Source organism: Opisthocomus hoazin, chromosome 13 (genome assembly GCF_030867145.1).
Source record: "Opisthocomus hoazin isolate bOpiHoa1 chromosome 13, bOpiHoa1.hap1, whole genome shotgun sequence".
Lineage (NCBI taxonomy): Eukaryota > Metazoa > Chordata > Aves > Opisthocomiformes > Opisthocomidae > Opisthocomus > Opisthocomus hoazin.
In genome coordinates, this window is record NC_134426.1 from 18,587,891 (window position 1) to 18,606,194 (window position 18,304).

General features: G+C 56.5%; 1 protein-coding gene across 3 annotated transcripts; it reads right to left on the reverse strand.

The window, feature by feature from the left end:
- Window positions 1–1,361: 1,361 nt before the first annotated feature.
- On the reverse strand, window positions 1,362–17,520 carry LOC104339558 (acyl-CoA dehydrogenase family member 11). 3 transcript variants are annotated; one of them, XM_075434367.1, is made up of 14 exons: window positions 17,086–17,520; window positions 13,444–13,676; window positions 12,711–12,810; window positions 11,701–11,818; window positions 10,702–10,844; window positions 10,450–10,599; window positions 10,235–10,329; window positions 9,860–9,959; window positions 8,929–9,069; window positions 8,070–8,162; window positions 7,597–7,704; window positions 2,456–2,627; window positions 2,141–2,207; window positions 1,362–1,839 (listed from the first exon to the last, which is right to left on the reverse strand). In XM_075434367.1, the coding sequence occupies exons 1-14, from the start codon at window positions 17,380–17,382 to the stop codon at window positions 1,713–1,715; spliced, it is 1,944 nt and encodes a 647-aa protein (XP_075290482.1). In that variant the 5' UTR covers window positions 17,383–17,520; the 3' UTR covers window positions 1,362–1,712. The 3 variants fall into 3 exon arrangements, with proteins under 3 accessions (XP_075290482.1, XP_075290483.1, XP_075290485.1); XM_075434368.1 differs by lacking the exons at window positions 1,362–1,839; window positions 2,141–2,207; window positions 2,456–2,627 and adding an exon at window positions 2,635–7,098; XM_075434370.1 differs by lacking the exons at window positions 1,362–1,839; window positions 2,141–2,207; window positions 2,456–2,627 and having other exon boundaries at window positions 7,597–7,721.
- Between the last annotated feature and the right edge of the window lie 784 nt (window positions 17,521–18,304).

Genomic DNA, 18,304 nt, shown 5'->3' on the forward strand with positions numbered 1-18,304 from the left:
TGATGCTCAGAACCGGTGTGCAATACCGGGGAAGGCGGCGATGCGGGGTCCCGGGCGGGCAGCGCTGCTCGCTGAGCCCCGTGGGCGTGGGCGGAGGGTCCCGGCGGTTCGGCAGCCGCTCAGCAAACAGCCCAGCGCGCAGCCGCCCGCTCCGTGGTGCTCCTGCCGTCGCCGTGCGGGTCCGAGCCACACCACGTTCCCTCGCTTTCCCCTTCTGGTTTTCACACAGCACGGCAGGTTCCTGTGCTCGGCCTGTGAAACCAAACGGCCAAAGGGACGGAGGGGAATTCTCACGCCCAGAGGTTCTTTATTCATGGCGAAGCATGGGACAACGCTGGGTTTGGGAAGCGGCTCCTTCCCTCTCCTCCCGCTAGGTGTCCCGGCTGCTGCCGCCCTTCACAGCTGGCTGTGCCCACCGTCTTCGTTCTAGGATTGGTTTTCTTCTGCTATTAGTGACTTCTTAATTAAAAACTTTCAGTCATTGGAGTAATACCGAGCAGCTCGACCGAGGGGCTGAGCGTGAGGAGCAGCACGCAGTCAGCGCTGGGGTGTTGCTGTGGCGGAGGTTTTCTGGACTGCAATCCGGGTCAGAGTTTGTGTCGGTACGAATTGCAGCGTCGGTTGGGCGCATGCACGGGGAGCGACCGAGCTTTCTGGAGGTCGCACAGCATAGACAAGGCTCGCTTAAGGAAAATCAAGAAAATTATTTTTTTCTTTAATATTGGTACCAACTTGCAGAGTTTTGCTGTAATTTGAGTGATGCAATTGCAATCACCTCCCCCCCAGCTGCCCCAGCACAGCTTTGCGCAACGGTGGCGGTGCGGGTGCTGGCTGTTCGCAGAGCGGCCGACAGCGGATCCCCGTCTCGCCCGTCTGGGCTGCAGGAGATCGAGAGCGTTTCCCTCGCCGTCGCGGCTGGCGGTGGAGCTGCGCTCGCGGCTGTGGCAGGGACGAGGCGCCCAACGGCGCGTGCGACGGTGAAGCCTCTGCTCCGGGTTAATCACAGGTAAACACAAAGCGTGAGACGAGGTAGAACGTAAAAGGGAAAGCCAAAGGCGCGAGCTAGAGCGAGCAGCGCCCCGCGACTGCCTCGCTTCGCGGCAGCCTTGGCTGGGAATGCGGGAAGTCGGGGTGGCAAAGCCTTTGTTGCACCCCCCGAGCTGCCGCCATCCGCCGCGGAGCTGGGGGTCTGGAACCCTGCGCAGCAGCACCCGTGGGGTGGCTCGTGCGGGGGGACGTACCCTCCCCGCAGCCACGGCGGGTGGAGGGGCTGCCCGGAGGGAAACCCCATCCCTGGGGGGTGCCGGGGCGGGAGACCCCATGTGGCCTTGGAAAGCAGGAAGGTGAACAGGGACAAACGGTGTTTTTCTGTATTTAATCAGCTTGAAATAATTTTTAGTTTGATTTTCTTTAAAGAGAGGACCAGCTGGCATTTGAAAAGCTGCTGCGCCAAGTCATTCGCTGCGGAACCAGGGACCACTCAGCCTCCGCCTACGGCATGCTCGGAACGCTTCCACGCCTCGGACCGACTCTCAGGGCTGCGTTAGTGACTCGGCGCAAAGGCCATGGATTTCAGACAGGAGCCGACGGTGCGGTGGGGGGTTATTCTGGGAGGATCTGGTCCGGTCCCCGGTGAAACGCCCCTCTCAGTGCCTCCGCGTCGTGGCTGTCCAAGGGTTTGGGGGTTTTTCCGGCTTGCCGCCCGCCTTCGGTCAGAGCCGGCTGCTGCGGGCAGGGCTGCCCTCGTACACCAGCGCGCTGTCCGCCTGCGCTGCCCCGGCCTCGTAGCTGCCCCGCTCCGACTCCATGGCCACCGGGCACAGCTCCTGGTCGCACCACCTGCACAGAGGACGCAGACGGCTTGCCCAAGCCCCGTCACGCCAGCAGCGCTGGCTCCAGCCCCAGGTCTGCCCAGGGTAGATCCCTCTCCTCCCTGCTGGAATGGAGACTCCCGGGGCCGGGGAAAGCCGTGACGCTGACAGCAGCCCACCTGGGATGCTGTCTGTCTCCAGCTACGACGACCCGACGCCGGGGTCTCGCCGCGGCAGCGGGCAGATCGCTCGGCGAGGCAGAGCAAAGCCGCCTGCATTGCCCCAGAGATGGTCCAAAAGAGTCAGGGCTGGAGGACGTTTGCGCTTACCTTTGAGCGGTGGAGACATCTGCGGGGGAAGCGTCGGGCCGAGCTGCGTGCTCAGTCAGCAGAGCTCCTGTGGAAGAGCAGGAGAAGGCGCCATTCCCGGGCTCCGGCCAGAACAGCCTGGGCTCGGGAAAAGTGCGGGGTGGCTGCTCCTCAGCAGCGCTTCCCAGGCTGAGCCGCCTCAGTTGGAAAGCAGGAGGGGACCGAGCTTTTTTTAAAGCCCCACCCTTCACCCCGCAGGTGTGAAACCAGGCCCTTCTAGGGCCGATGCCTGCCCTTTGCCGGTCTGAAACCCCTTGCTTCCATCTTTCCCCCTACCTGCGTAGATCCTTGCCAGGGCGTAGGAGAAGTCCCTTGCTGCTAGCTCCATGGTCGCTGCTGGCTGGGATCCGGCTGCTCGCAGGAACCCTGCGAGACTGCCGACAGCAGCCCGCGTGCGCTTCACGGCAGGTTCCAGTTCCACCCTGCTCGAAGCCAGCTCCAGTTTTTTCTGCAAAGAAAATCACAGGAAGAACGACGGTGTATTCGCCTTCCGCGAGGAAACGAGGCTGGCGAGATCCTGAGCGCGCCCGGGAGCTGCCGCCGGGAAGCTTCAATCGAGGTGGCCGCACCCGGCGCTGCTGTCGGGGAGCAGCCGGAGCGCGGCAGCGGGAGGGTGGACGCTGCCAGAAGGGAACTCGCAGCCTTGCCTTGGGGACGGGGAAGTCTGTGAGCCAGGCCCTGCACAGGGCTGGTCCCGTGCTGGCTTCCAGCTGCGCGCGGGGACAGGGTCGCAGCCCCAGCTCTCTCCAGTCGCACACCTGTAGATCAGGTTCTGATTCTCCCATTTTTATATTTTCACTTCCACGAAGATGCCAGAGCTGTGTGCGGGCAGGAAGGCGCAGATCTAAAGCAGCTTTTCTGTGCGCATCGTGTCAGTGGGAACGGCCCCAGGACCAGAGCGGCTCCTTCTGACGGGCGTTGGGTGGTTAACTCTGCCTGCACGCACGCCCAGCAGCTCCCCGGGCTGAGCCGCGCCGCTGCTTCCCAGTGCCCCGAAGGCTGTGTGAAAGTGCAAGCGATACTCTGCCGACAGAGTCGAAAACGGTCGCTCTTTGGCCGCGGCATCGCCGTGGCTGCCTGGACGCAGCGGCAGAGGCCGGCCGTTCGTCGCTGTGTCCCACGTTACTCCCTCTGGCGAGGGACGGGACACACAGAGCGTGCCTTCTGCGTGGAGCTGCCGGGCTGGCTGCCCCCGAAGCCACGCACGCGGAGAAGCAGCCAGCTCTCGCCCGCGCAGCCGTCACCGGCCTCCAGACCCTGCGTCCCACCGCGGCACTCGGGCCGGGGCTCTGGCACAGCAGAGCGGGGCCGCGAGCGTTCACCGGTGGGCTCAGCCCCGGGGCCTCGCTTGCTGGGGTGACGTCCGGATGACGTGCAAACCTGTCTCTGCGCAGCAAAACTGCAGGGTGACCTGCACTGACGGAACCGGTACGTATTGAGTAGCGCAGCAGGTGCTAGGAGGTGCTTTTTGTTAATTAGTCTCATTTGCAGGTTATTTATGAAGCTAAAGCCTATCAGTATCTGCTGTGCAGAACCATATTTTACGTTTTCGGCGCTGAAGTGATCACGCGGTTCCTCTCGCTAGCACTGAAGCTGCAGCTTCTTTGCGCAGCAGGGCTGCGGCTGCGCCAGCTGAGCCCAGTTCTGCTCTCCGCAGCGCGCCTGCGCGCGGCACCTTCTGCCTCACCGCTGCCCTGCGATCTCTGACCGCTAGCAGAAGAAGAACGCCATCCTCGCAAGGCGCCGCGCTCCAGGCACCGCGGTGCAGGGATGCTCGCGGCGTAGGCTGTGCAAACACAAACACATCGTCGTTAAAGCGGTCAGCTCTAGTGCCAAGATAAACTCCGCAGAACCCTCCGAGCCCAGAGAATGCCAAGAAGCTGTCTGAAAGGCAGCTTGGAGCCTGTTGCTGACGGGGATCGGAGACCCCGAGGCGCAGCCGTGCTCCCAGCAGCGCGGGTGGAAGCCGGCAGCCCTCAGGCCAAGCACGGGGATGGCGCGGGCGCTGCTGCCAGCACCCTGCTGCTGAAGGCTACGTCCTGCCGCTGCCCTGCGCCGGGGGTCTGACGACCCGGGCAGTACCAACCCGGGATGCAAAAGCATCATTTTAACCTCAGGGGGAAAAACAGACATTGTCTTCTCTTTGCTCTCCAATAATTTACACTTTTCTTTTTTCAGATTACACTCCTTTTCCCAACCAAAAGCACTGCATCTTCCGAAAGGTGAAGGTGGGGTGTTTCCAGATCCCCCCCTGTGTCTGAGAGCTGCCCCGGGGACGATGCTGGAGGCAGCTCCTGGTTCTCCCCTGCGTGGTGACGGGCTCCGGGCCCGCAGGGTGTAACCGCAGGAGGCACGCGGCACCGCTCTGCCAGTCACGCGGTTCTCTTCTGACCGAGACCACCAGAACTCAGAAGAGCTTGAGAGCTCCAGTATTTCCGATTCCTTTGGCTTTCACTGCAGGAGTTTGAGATGCCACTCATCTGTTTGCTCTCGCTAGCTACCAAGCAAGACTGTCAGAACGGCTTTTACTGAAAGACCAATTGTGAGTATTTAAAAATACAGCAAGAGGGAGAACATCCAAGGCAGGGCTGGAGGCACAAGTCTCCTGCTAACGCTCCGAGCAAACACGCAGTCTCACTTTAACAACCTAGATTTACTTCCTGCAGCGCTAAAGTTGTGGTTATGATCTGAAAAGGGCCTGAGAACACTGTCGCGTGTCTTGGGTTGTGTGTTGGATGCACAGCTCGCGTTTCGGCCCTGCGCGGTCGTGCTTGGTGCAGAAGGCGGTTGGTTCTGAGCTCTGCCGGCCGCTGGCGGGACCGGCACTCAGCAGCACGCTGCACTGCGGTGCGACCAGGCTTAATCTACAGTGACTAAAAGGCAATAATCAAGTAATTCCCCGGTGCTACGTGAGAGTCACTTGTCAGGTTGTAATCGAATTCTGCAGCACACCCAGTGCTCTGGCTCCAAATTCCAGTTCCAATAAATTTTCAGCACAACATGAAATGCCTGCCCCGTGCAGTAGCCACCTGAAAGCCTCAGCGCGGCGGAGCTGGAGTCCAGGACCGTCCCTCACACTTGCTCTCCTCGCCACGTGTTCTCCTGAGGCTTCGCAGACCAATTCCCTCGGGACAAGGTGGTTGTTAACAAACCTCCCTGGGGCTCAGGAGCCCTAAAAATTCAGCTTCTCATAATGACATTGTGCAAAGATGAGGAAGTTCTCTGTATTCCCCTTTCCCTGAGGATAATTACGACATGGGGTCCCTGCCCCTAGATCACAGCACCATCAGCACGGGGGATCCCACCTTCAGCAGAGGCGGCTGACAGGACAAAAGCACAAATGGGGGTCAGAGGGGTCAGAGAGGAAGCTACCTGGAGATGTGACCTGCAGAGGACAACGTGCTGCGCTGTACCAAGGCTGCCTGGCACACCTGCCAGCTGAGAACGCTGATGGACAAACATGAAGTAAATTGTACTCGTTTTGTGCACATCAGTCGAAAGGAAACGGGTTGGAGCCGTAAAAATCCCTTTATGAAGGGCTGATTTCCTCACTACACGGGTGTGGGAAGGATGTTTCAAAATGCGCCAGGCTCCCAGAGGCCACTGAAATGGGGACGCCTGGACTCAACAGAGGTCGTTTATCACCCGTGAGTGTAATTCCAGTTCTGGTGCAGGAACTCGGCACGTGCCGGCCCGATGCCGCAGAGGCACCCTGCAGAAACACCTCCCCGTCTGCCTCCCCAGTGCCTGGCTGCCGAAGGCGTGCGGGAAGAGCTCCGATGTGTCCACATTAAATTTGCCCCGCACGATCCGTTCTATCCAGAATCCGCGCACCCACGCGGCTCTCCCAGCTCAGCCCGTGCCAGCGGCTCCGTTGCCGCACTCTGTGGACGTGGAGGCAGCAAATGCAACAGCACTTACTGGAATTTATTTTAAAGCCTTACTTTAAAGTCAGCGCTTGCTCGTTCACCCTCCATCTCGCACACAGCGTGATTTGTGGGAGCGCAAGAGCAGTGATGAGCTCGTTAATTAATCAATCTCAATACGTGGTGTTACTGCTGTGCAGGTACCTGCTCCGAATCACGTTGCTATGTTCTGTGATGCTTCCCAGATTATCCAGTGGTGAAGCAGCTGAAGGGGCCCTCTCAGCTGCACCAGCGAGGTGCTCCGAGGACTGCAGCACAGCACCTTGGTGGGGTACTCATTGAAATTAGCAGAAGTGTAAGCCTGTGGAGGCCAGCTTCTTTCCAAGTTCTTTTTAGAGCCTACCACCCTCTCCTTCCCTTCTCTGCTCCATTACCGTCAGAGTAAACTGCTGCTCGTCAGCAGCTGGGCCGGCTGGCTTGTTAACTAGCAGGTGTGCTCGGTCCTGCTTACGAGCAGATTTGGCCGCCTTGTTTGGTAGTCAAATTGTTTGAGGTATTTTTCCTTATCCAAAGTTGTCTGAGAGGACGGCAAGAAGACGCTCGTCTCCGGAGGTCGGAGAGGTGCTCTGGACAGCATCAGCTGAGGCAGCTGAAGCTGCCAACTGCAGCCACTGGTGAGGAGGAGTCAGGCTCTTCCTCGTGTGTTTCCGAAAGACACCCCCAGCGGTCAGTGCCGCGGGGAGTGCAGTGAGCCAGACCCTTCCCTTCTCATGGGGTCTGGATGGGAAAGTGAAGGCTACGCGCAGTCAAATCCAGCACTTGGGATGCCCGGGATTCCCTCACTGTATCTGCGCTCATCTGGATCTCTCTGGGTTAATAACCTAATCCCGGAGACAACCCCCTCCGATACGCCAGTCGTACCTCTCAGGCTGGTCCCTGTCTCCCTTTATGGGACGCACCAAGCCGGCTGATGCTCATTTACCTTCATGAAATTCTGAGCTGCTTTGAGCTCTCTGAGACTGCCTGTCATCTGAGCACCTTTCAAAGAGCAGCCTGCAGATAAAGCCAGAGAACGGCAATGGAATTCCTTTGGCTCTTGACATCTTTTCATTGGGAATAAAAATGGAAAGTCATAATGCAGTCGGTAGCTCTAGTGAAGGTTTAGTATTCAGCAGTCTTGTGGTGTTTTTCCAGTTAAGAAACAAAACCACAAAATTATTTTGGATTCAGGAGGGTGACTCTTTCACATTAAAAATGTACTTATTTTGGTGCCTGTCATGAGGAACTCTGACAATGCAAAACCCCTCACTGCTGAGATGAAAGTGGCTGCGTTTCCTGCAGCACACGAGGATCCCAGAATGAGCACTGCTTGTGTTCTGCTTTTGTAAGTGCGATTTAAAGAGCAGAATTGTGAGACACCTTCCGAATACCTGGCTAACGCTTTCACTTTGGTTGTACTCCCTACCAGGCTCAGCACGGAGCATAAACACCAAACTGGATTCTGCCCAGGTGGGCAGATCACACTGACCGGTGCTTCTGGTGTGGGCTCACCTGCACTGCAGAGAAGAACACAGCCATCACCTCTCCTTGACTCTTGGTGAGGGATCGCAGGACATCAAGGGACAGGATATTTGTTGTCCCCTCCCATATGGACAGCACCTGTGGGGTAGCAAAGGCTGGAAGAGCATGAAGCAGCCTTTTGGAGCAACTGCAGTGAAGGGGGACAAGAGGAAACAAAGCCATGGGCCAAGGCTAAGGGGCATCGAGGAAATCTCCCGAGATTTCTTGCCTCACCACCAGCAGAAAGGAGCAGTGGTGATGCCAGCCAGGGGCCCGGCTCCATTACTGAGCTAGGAAACAACCCCAGCACCGGGAACAGATCATGTTCCCTCCCTGATGATGAGTGGTCTCAGCAGGAAGGCAACTGGGGAAGAGCTGTCATGCCTGGAGCCAGTCAGGGGGGGGTTGTCTTTGTCTTTGAGCATGTCTTTGACACACAGGAGCTTCTGCTGCTGCTTTCTTACCAGAGTGTCGCGGATGATGACTGGCAAGCCTGTATCCTCCATGTAACCTTGTCCTCCGAAGCTCTCCATTGCCTCAACAACCACGGCAGAAGCCTGCAAAATGTGGAGAGCTGACGTGATCCGTTGCACAAGGGGAAAGAGCAGCCAGAAGCTCTAACCTGGCTCAGCAGTTGCTGCTGGGACGGGACTGTCGGGATCCCGCTGATTAGCCGGGGCACGTTGCTCTTTATGTGCGGGAGGAGCAGCCCGCGGACTGGAGACTGAGTAACACCGAGAGGACCTGCAGGAACAGTCCGACCTGGGGAGGAGGCGCAGGGAGAGGCTGGCCTCGCGAGGTAAGGATGGACCTGTGGTTTGCTTGGTGCATGGGAGTAAGTGTCTGCGGTCCAGGAGAGTCTTTACCTTCCACGTGCCTGTGGTGTGCAAGCTTCTGTGTATTTAAGCTGAGGACAGTCAGAAGAGGGACAGACCCCTGGAGTTAAGGCTAATGGTAAGCTATGAACAACCTTCTATGTATTCGTAACGAGAGGAAAGATGTTCCCTGTGGCCCAGTGTCCCACCTTGGTCTCGGGGCAGCCACAGCAGCATTCCTCTGCGACACGTGGAGTGCTCACTCCATCCGTCCTGATCGGACGGCTGATCTGTGGCCTTGAGAGCAAAGGGACAGGTCTCCGACCCACCATCTCCAGCCCAAGCGCAGAGCAGTAACTGCTGCAGGCCCTGCGGCTAGAGCTCGGTGCCGGTACCCCCTGCCATCGCTGCCCTTCACGTTGGCCGTGTTGGTCACGCCGCTTTCCAGCGCTGCGGTTGCTACTGTGCCGCGCAGCCCCACTCCAGGCTCAAAGCGGCTGTTCCGTACCTGCTTCCCAGTGTACAGCTTGGCGACTGGTATCAGCAGCCTCATGAGAAGCTGGTCTTGCTCGCTCGCCATGTTGGTTTCTGCAAGTCCGAGCAGCCGAACGATCTCCATAAGCAGAAGGAAAGCCCCTCGTGTCTGCACCTGCGAGCAGAGGAGTGGGGAGCTTCACTGGCAAGGTCTTTTGACTCAGGCCGATTCCAGCCTGGTCTGCTGAGGTGCCATGAGACTGTCTTGAAGGGCTGTGCAACACTTGGACCTGGGCAAAAGGCCACCCCTGCCCCGACAGACCCACAGCTTCAGAGACAAAGGCCACTGAGCAGTCAAGGCACAAAGCCTGACACAGTAATGGTAATCTGGAGCTGCCTCTCCTGGACACCGCAGTCCCGCATGAGGAAAGGGGCAATGCCACTTCATCAGCCCTACTCGGAGACTTACCACCGCTCCTGTCAGGCATCCAGGTCACAAATCCACATCCTTTGCGAGGGTAAGGGACACGAGACCGCACATCTGATGGCCAACCTCTGAGCACCAGGATCTGCAAGGTCTTTGGCAGATTTCTTGCCGAGCAACTTACTTTCCTGGCATTTGTGATTTGGGAAGCATCGGGATACGGAGCTCCATAGCCCCTGTGCATAATGATGTGCTGTCGGACTATACAGGATATGGCCTTTCAGGGATGGAGTTCTGGCCACAGGCTAGGAGATGCTGGAGCTTTAAGTTATCTTTGACAGATGTTGACCACTTTCCCTCTACCCACCTTGCAAGAGGATTTTTAAATACCATTTAAAAAATTTACATGGATCTACTGCAGCCCAAGGGCAAGCGTTGGTGTTGCACCACTTAAGAAAAGTAGTGCCTGGATGGGTTAGAGGAGGAGAACTGTGTGCCTTCTTCTAACCCACAGGTTCAGCTTGGCTCCCAAATGCCTCACCTCCATCCGGGCTATCGTCTGCATGTGCAGGGGATGGTCCTTGAGGAGCTTCCCAAAGGCAACCCGCCGACAGGCGTACTCCCTGCTCAGACTGATCATCCTGGAGAGAATACGGCCAGGGAAAGGAGTCAGACCAGCAACCTTCCACTTCCGAGCGTTCCCTTCCAGCCACCCCCACTGGAAGAACCCTGCTCAGCTGCAGCACACCAGCCTAGGTCACCCACCCACAGGCCAACGTTCTCCAGCACTGCTGGCTTCCAGACCTATGCCAGTAAAGGCATTAGGTGTCCGTCGGCTGCAATGCCAAGCATTGCAAAGTCCCCTTGTCCCGATAAGCTGCTCCTTCAGCTCTGGGGGGATCCATGCTGCCTTTACCTTCTCATGTAAGATACTGCACCAATGACGTTGTGGATCCGAGTTATGTTCAGCATGTTGGAGATGGAGGCCACTCCACGACCCTCTGTGGAGATCTGAGAGCGTCAAGGAATAAAGGAACGAAATCTTCAGTCGGTACCACTCCCAAAACCCCCGTGACTGCTCTGCCGTGCCAAGCCAGCCCAGTCCCAAGAGGAAGGTGAAACCTTACGTACTAGCTCTGCTTTAGCTCCATCTAGCCACAGCTCTGCCGTTGCCATCTGCCGCGTGCCCAGCTTGTCTTTCAGCCTTTGCACTTGGATGCTGTTCAGCTTCCCCTCCTCATCTCGAACCTTCAGGAAGAACAGGGACAGGCCGCTGGAACCCTGGGGCCGTTAAAAAAAGCATGCAAAGAGGATTTAATTACAGTGACACAAGGAAGAAAAAGAATGTTCCTGCTCCTGCACCCATTCCACCATCAAACAGACCTGTTTTACTTGTCCTTCAGCATCTGCTACCCTGGCCAGGGTTAACGTCACATCTGAATCAGCAGCCGAGGTAAACCATTTAAAACCATAGAGATGGTATGTGCCATCTGGCTGCTTTCTGGCCACCGTCTCGGTGCCGTTAGCTGCAAGAAAGGAGAAGATCATCTTGGCTTTATGGGAACTTCTGTATCAATCAGTGCTGATTTTCAGTTTAAGCAGCAGCTCTTAAGTCACCTCTTGCTATCAAGATGGAGTATGGATTAGCTGCTGATCTATTTCGTTGACCCTGGATAAGCAATGCAGCCAGAATTAAGTACTAGGAAAGAAATACGCTCTGTTTAATTGCGAGCCTTTCCAGCAATTGCTCCAGGTTAGCTGCTGGTCATGAAGTGCTTTGTGAGCAGAACGCACCACAGCGTATAATCCAATGTGTCCATTGCTGTAGGAGCTACCACGGCCAAGAACAACAAAGGGCGCTGTGGAATCAGGAGTCCTGCAATGATGCACATCTTTCACCTCACAGCTGACCCTTTCACTTCTTCCACTGGGAAACCAACTGCAGCTTCATCAGATGGAGGTGACTCTCCTTCCACATTTCTGTCTCTGCAGCCGAGTTCTGAGGTTTCCTGGCTCATCATGCTATTGCTGTCATTAGCCAGGGAATAAGAGTTGAAGGCCACGAATGCTTTCTTAGTCCCTGCTGGGATGGCTCTGACTGTCTTGCTCAAGGTTTGGATGATAGAGGTAGACATCGGTGTGTCATCTGTGCAAAGAACACAGCTCTGTACCTGCCGGCGTGCACACTGTGTGCATCAGTGGAGAGAAGTTGGGCCTTTTGCTGGTTAAAAAGCAGAGCTATGCAGAGGATTTGGGTGACTTCTGCTGAAGTTTCCTACATCAGCTACCTGGCTTTCCAAGTTCCCCGCACCCTTCATTGTCTCTGTTCCTGCTAACACATCTAGCTGCTGCTGCAGTTGCTTCCCACCTCAGAACACATACCGACATCTGAGCCTCCCCTGCGCTCAGTCATCCACTGGCCAGAGGTCCAGAACTTTTTGGGGTCACGGGATGTCAGACGGTCAAAAGCACTTTTCAGAGATGCAGGAGTACCTAGTGACTGTTTTGGGGGAGGGAAAAGAAACTAAGATGACTACAACACAGTAGATGAAATTAGGCAGTTGCCTTAACTAGCACTGGTGTCTCCTAGCTCTGAACGGACGGTCTGCAAGCGGGCGAGCGAGGCACTGCGTGTGCCGCACTGCGGTGCGTCTGCGCGTACTGCTGCGAGCCTGCGCAACTGCCCAGCTCGCTCCCGGCTGCTGGAGCCCTGCGCAGACAGAAGGTGCCGGCCGGTGTCACGAAGGGGAGTGCTGAGCAGCCCTACCCCCTCGGATTTCTGCGCCGCTGGACATCTGGGCAGAGATCTTTCAAAACAGCACGTGTGCTAGGGCGTCGGCACATGTCCACGTGTGCTGGCTGTCACCAGCACCCGAAGAGCGGCAGGAAAGAGGTAACTGCCTTATTCTTTTTTTCTTTTTGTTGAACTAAAATGCCCAGGGCTAGCAACTTCAGGGCTAGCTTTTCTCGGCACCCTACATAGCCAGTTATGTGGTGCAAATGGTATCATCAAGACGCAGAGCCAGACCTTCAGACTGGGAAAGGTTAATTTACACCAGGTATGGATCTGGCCCAAGACATCCAACTGCCACTCCACACAAGGGACAGGAGAACAAACTACCTTGCAGTAAACACACAGGGGACACCTTTCCAGCTACCACAGGTTTCATGTGCAGCAAAGGCCTCGTACGAGTGTTGTATGTAAACAGAAAAGCTAGCCTTGGCACAAAGCCTGTGTCACTAAAGGAGAGGCAGTGGGAGACGGCGCTGAGTCACAGAGCAAGGAAGGGCCAGATGGCAGGCCAGCTCTCCTCCTCCTCGGCTGGTGCTCCAGTCTCTACCCAGTGCTGCCAGGGAGTGGGCTGTGCCCTGGAGACCGCCTGAGCTCATACCTCAATGACTTTGGCTGCCCCATCAGTCATGGCCAGCGGGCAGCTGAAGCCTCCAGAGGCGCTTGAGAACAGGTACAGCTTGACAGCCTGATGCAGACGGCTAGGGAAGAGAGAGTGGTAACAGGCAGGTTATGGAGCAGTTCAGCAGCAGGAGGATAAAACGTCTTGACTAGGAAGAGAGGGACAAAATACAGACCAAACAGGTGAGAAGCAGACCGCTCATTTCTGAGAGGGCAAAAACTGTTTCAGCCGGGAAGAGAGAAGAGGAGCAGCAGGGTTTCTCTGTCCCAGAGGGACCACCAGTGCAAGGCTGGGGGAAGGCGTTGCTGGCCAGCTGGTGCACATTAAGTGCAGTTTTTAAAAATAAGAATTGCGGGTCTGTCTCCAGAGGCTGGAATACAGTGAAGCTGCAAGTAAAATCCCAGACCTTTATCTGCGTTACAACTAATGCATGTAAAGCTGGAGCAGTGCAGGGAGCTGCCAGGCCCCAGAATCAGGAAGGTGACATGAAGGAATATTAAGATCAACTGCAGACCATTAGTTACGGCTTGTCATTGCCGATGTGGAACATTACAGTGGACAGACACTGCTGTTCAGTACAGCAGTAGGTGTGCTTTGTCCATGCATCATCTGCTACCCATTACACAGCAAGTTCAGTCCTGGAGGATGCTCGGTATACGCTGCTGAGAACAACCAGCAAGGCACCGAGTCTCTCCCATTCTCCCCCAGTTACCTCCAGTTGGAGTATCTTCTCTCATACGCCTCAGCAATCAGCCCCTCTTCAGCTGCAACCTCTTTCATCCTTCTCCAGGCCGAGCAGGTGACGATGCGATCCACCCGCTGCCCCCAGGCATCGTACTGCTGAAACACAGGGGGGTTCAACTCGCATTCCCATCCTAGAGGTATGATCTTGGTGAGCAGACGGTTTCCAAACCTCTCCAGGTCCTGGCTCACCTCCTCCAGCACCTGTGAAGCCACAAGAAGAGCCCTTCAGCATGGCCCTGGATGGCAAGGAGCCTTGGCCCTAGCTGGAGAGGCAGCGGACTGGCCACCGGTCCTGCGGTGCTAGTGGTCTCGTGCCACTCGGCCCTTCCGTGTGGTCTGTGACGCAGCAGGACAGCTTGCCTCTTCACCTCGGCTGGCACAGCTGTGCTCAGCTGTCACCTTTCTTTTTTTCTAAAACCATTTTTTCAAGTTACTTTTGGCAGCATCTTTGCATTTTACGAAAGACAGAAGAGCTTTAGTATCAGGGCTGAGAACGGCACAGATGCACACGAGCAGGGGGGTTGGACGAGACGGTCTCCAGAGCTCCTTCCAACCTCAGCCACCCGTGATTTACTGCTGCAGCAGAATGCCAGGGGAAGAGCTGCCAAAAGCAGAGAGCCTTCGTCTGTATTGGAAAACTTCCACTGGCTCGGTAGTTACCTGCCCATCCGATTAGAAAAGGAGGGACGGTGCAATCATTTGCACTTCAGCCTGGCACGCAGGGTGTCTAGAGTCAAATCTCTGCATCCAGCTTCCTGAAGGGCCCTGGGTGAGGATTCACGGGCCCTCCTTCCCATCGGGCTTGGCTGCCTGGGACGGAGCAGCCTGTCCGTAGCTAACGGGGGGAACCGGCACCCGCAGAGGAGGGATTCATTCCAACCCTCCCGGGTACTTCTCTTAAGGTGACAGGAGTTGCCTTCTGCAAGTGCTCTTCACCATCTGTGGCCAAAGCCTAGCGAAGCTGCCCAGACTTAAATAACCTGACTTACAGATGATTAAAATCAGGCCAGGTGGACACAACAGCTAGCACTGTTGGACCCTCGTTAGCATAAATACATCCAAGACTGTAATGAGGGTCACAGAAGCACCTGATCTTTCATCAGAGGAGTATTATTTGCTGCTCTCTACCCTCTCAAGAGATGCTTGTTTCCTCCTCAATACAACAATAGTGGAGATGAATGCCATAGTTGCTGTACCCAAACCGGTGCAACTATAAATCACATTAATTTGATATTCATGAAATACAAACACTGCTTCTTCCTTTCCCTGCTTCCCCCTGTATTGACTTTTCATTAAACCCCATCCTGTGTGATTGATCCCTTCACCATGCTGCCGTTCAGCATCCGTAATGAGGATCCAGCGCACGCTGTCCAGTCAGGAGTCTGGAAGTCTCCTTCCTCAAACCAGCCAGTTTTCCCTCAGCTGAACGGTGAAATACCCCGCATTAAAAATCACAAAATGCCTCCTGTGCGCTGGCGGTGGAGCTCAGCTGGGACGGGTGTATGCCTCCAACGCTTATCATCTCTTGACAGCACTTTGAAAGTTGTTTTAGAGGCATAACCTAAGAATCCAAGGTTCATGGAGTTCACTGACCCCTGAAGCAGAAGAACCTTTGAACTGTTTAGCTGGCAGTTTTTGTGGGCAGAAGAGTATGAGTCTACCAGACAGGTCTTGTGGTCAGCACACTACGGTGAACTCAAACTACAAGAGTCCCTTCACACCCACACTTTCTGAAAACCCCCAGATGCCTGTGAGCTCGTGCCCCGAGCACACGCAGCCTTACAAACCCCCCCTGTGCTGCCCAAGGGAGTGTGTTGATTTCCAAGGCAAAAGAACCGAATCAGAGCGCCTGCATTTGTGACTGCCGAATGTAACATGCAGGAGGCTGGGTGCTCCATGAGACGTACACCAGGATACGGAGGGGGCATCTGCAGGCCATCAGGCTCAGGGCTGAAGCCACCGCCTAGCAGCAGCTGCCAGGTGGTCTCGGTCACCCTGATCTGTCCTGTGATGTCCCAGGGATGAATATGCTGGAAATGTGCGAATTGCTGCACCCGAAGAGTGCAAACAGATCATCGTTTACATTAAAGGGCGTATCTTCAGGGGGATCGAAGACCAACAGATACCTCTCTTCTGCTTTGCCCAGACAAAGCAGGTGCTGCCTTCTGTGTTCTCCAGAAATCGCCTTCAAAGCAAGCAATCTTTTCCTCCGTTCCAGGAAAATTTCTGTGTTCACTGGCGAACGCAGGCGAACAGTACAGCAGGAATCGACCGCCAGCAGGGCGTCTGCTTTGGTGGGACGCAGAAAGCTGGGTCTGCGGCTGCTCCCCTGCAGAGGAAGGTGCTCCCCAGGCCGCAGAGAAGCGGGTGCTGCAGGCAGCAGGCAGCAGCGGCAGGGCTCTCCTTCCAGCAGCGAGGCAACACTGCCCCGCGGGGACCAGCACCGAAACGGGAGCGAGAGGCTGCTGGTTCTCTAGACCATTTTGCAGCCGCTTTCTCTCTTTGGGGAAGGAGCCGAGAGCAGCTCTCAACCTTGGCGAAAGGCATCACTGATCCTTTTGTTCTTCCAGAGATCTGAATCCTCCTTCTCCCAGAGGTGCAGATTAGGAGCACCGTCTTCACGGTTGCCCAAAGCCATCCTCCTTTCCCCAGTCTTCTGGCCAGAAGGCCACAGCGGTGCTGAGAGAGGTCTCATTCCCGTCTCTCGGGATGGCTGTGACAAAAGCAAGCTCCCAGCGCTGCCGCCGCACCCTCACTACCCCACATCTGCAAGGCCTCACAGAGCTGGAGAGCAAGCAGTGTCAGGGGGAGCGTCACCCAAAACCAGGTTCTGCCACTCTGCTCAGCCGCTGGCTGCACCCGTCGTGGCATGGCTTCTGCCGGAGTGAACCGCGGAGACGGGTCACACTGCCCCACAAGAGCGGGTGCTGGAGAAGCGGGAGGCAGCGGCAGTCCTTGGGGTGATGGCAGAGGACAGCCAGTGCGGTGAGCCGCCTCCTCCTGGGCGTCCCGGCAGGAGGGGACCGCACGGAACAGGGCCCGCAGCTCCGGGTCCCACCCCAGCTCTCTGCACCCCTGCGTCTGTACGGAGCCTTCCCCCTCCCGACATCAACCCAGGAAAGCCAGCGCCCCGTGCTGAGGACAAGCGAACCCCACAGGGCCTGTGCATCCTCCAGCGCTGAGGCCAGCCCCATTCCTTCGGACAGAAATTTCCCTAAAAGTCCTGCTTCCCCAGGGGAGAGGAGCGCACTGTGCACGGCAGAGTCTGGAAGCACCTTTGTTTTTTCCCTTGCTCTGAAATTTCTTACTCTGGGTGACCAGACAATGTACTCTGACAGTGAGAATCCCAAAACAACGCCCTTGTTGCAACACCCAGACCACTCCCAGCAGCCTACCAAGCCCTTTCCGTTTCTCTCTATGTCCCGGCAGGATTTTTCACCCCGGCACTGACTGGAAGAAAACAAGTTTTAAAGAATGCTGATAAATTCCCCCCAGTTAAACGCCCGAAGGCACAAAAGGGCTCAGAGAAACATTCAGTTCATGGTCTGAAGCAGTGACTTAGCCAGCACCGTAGTGCGTACGCACAGAAACACAAACATGCAAGCCAGACCTGGGGAGGAAGGTGTGTTTTCAAGTAACTGCGAAGCAAAGCGTCTTCCAGATACTGGTTCCCAGTCTTGGGCTGCTCTCGGAAGAGGGTTTCAGTTTCTCTCCCTGCAAGGGGCATTTTCAGCTCTTCTGATACTTGCTTCTCCTCCGTGCCGACCTGTTGCCCCTGCTCTGTGGTCGTGTTGATCCCTCTTCGGCTCGGGGGCTGGCAGCTCTCCCAGCGAGGCCGAGCGCGCCCCGGCAGCCAGGTCTTGCGTGCAGCGCTGGATCTCCACTGCGGCAGGCGAGAGGCAAACATGAGCCCGCGACGCCCCGCGGCGTGTCCTGCCGACCGCTCTCACGTCCGCCACCCGGCCCCGCGGGGCAGCAGCGCCGACCCCGCTTTGGTGTAACGTGGTGGAGTTATTCTTGCAAAAAACGACACGGCTCGGTGTCCTCTCCCCGCCCTTGGGGAGGAGCGTTCCGGCAGCTGTGGGCAACCGAAGTAGGGAAAAGGTCTTTGGGAAGAGCGCAGAAAACGGCCTGGAAAGCGAGGAGTGCTCCGCCAGCGCTGCGCACTCCTGATGCGGGAAATAATTGACATTTAGTTGGATTTTGCTATAGCTTTAGTCTGATTTTGTTACATATCTTGGCAGCCACGTTGAGGCAAGGGTTAACCGCTGACATTTAGTCTGGTCCTATGCTTTGTAACCTGGCTAACCAGGACTGCTGTGAGCTCAAAGGTAGCTAACAAGGACTGGGGCCAGCCAGGTAAAAGAGACGGGGACTGGTCAGCACTGGTAACCAGAACCCTTCTGTCTGTAAGGAGCCCCCCTCTAGCTGACACTGGATTGGCGGCTCAGAACTCCGTCAACACGGACAGCTCAGCACTGTTGGGCCCAAGGTGGAAAGCACACGACGAGGAGGACTACGAGAGCCTTCATCCAGAAGACCCCCACAGAGGACCACCAGGGAGGTGGGCGGGCAGGGCTCCCACTGCATCCCTGGGATGGCGACAGGGCGGAGCGGGGAAAAATGCGTTTCCTAACCTGGGAAATGGCAGAACGCCTGGAAATGGGAAGAAGCGGTTTCACAGAATCACAGAATGTTGGGGGTTGGCAGGGCCCTCTGTGGGTCCCCCAGCCCAACCCCCTGCCGAAGCAGGGTCACCCAGAGCAGGCTGCACAGCACCGCGGCCAGGCGGGTCTGGAATATCTCCAGAGAAGGAGACTCCACAACCT

Excerpts from the sequence above, each read along its gene's own strand:
- LOC104339558 (XM_075434367.1), bottom strand. The coding sequence starts at position 17,382 with ATGTTTGCCTCTCGCCTGCCGCAGTGGAGATCCAGCGCTGCACGCAAG. Across the intron at positions 12,811-13,443 it reads AGAAGATACTCCAACTGGAG|CCGTCTGCATCAGGCTGTCA; the intron begins GTAACTGGGGGA and ends TCTCTTCCCTAG. Across the intron at positions 10,845-11,700 it reads CAGGGGAGGCTCAGATGTCG|CTAACGGCACCGAGACGGTG; the intron begins GTATGTGTTCTG and ends CCTTTCTTGCAG.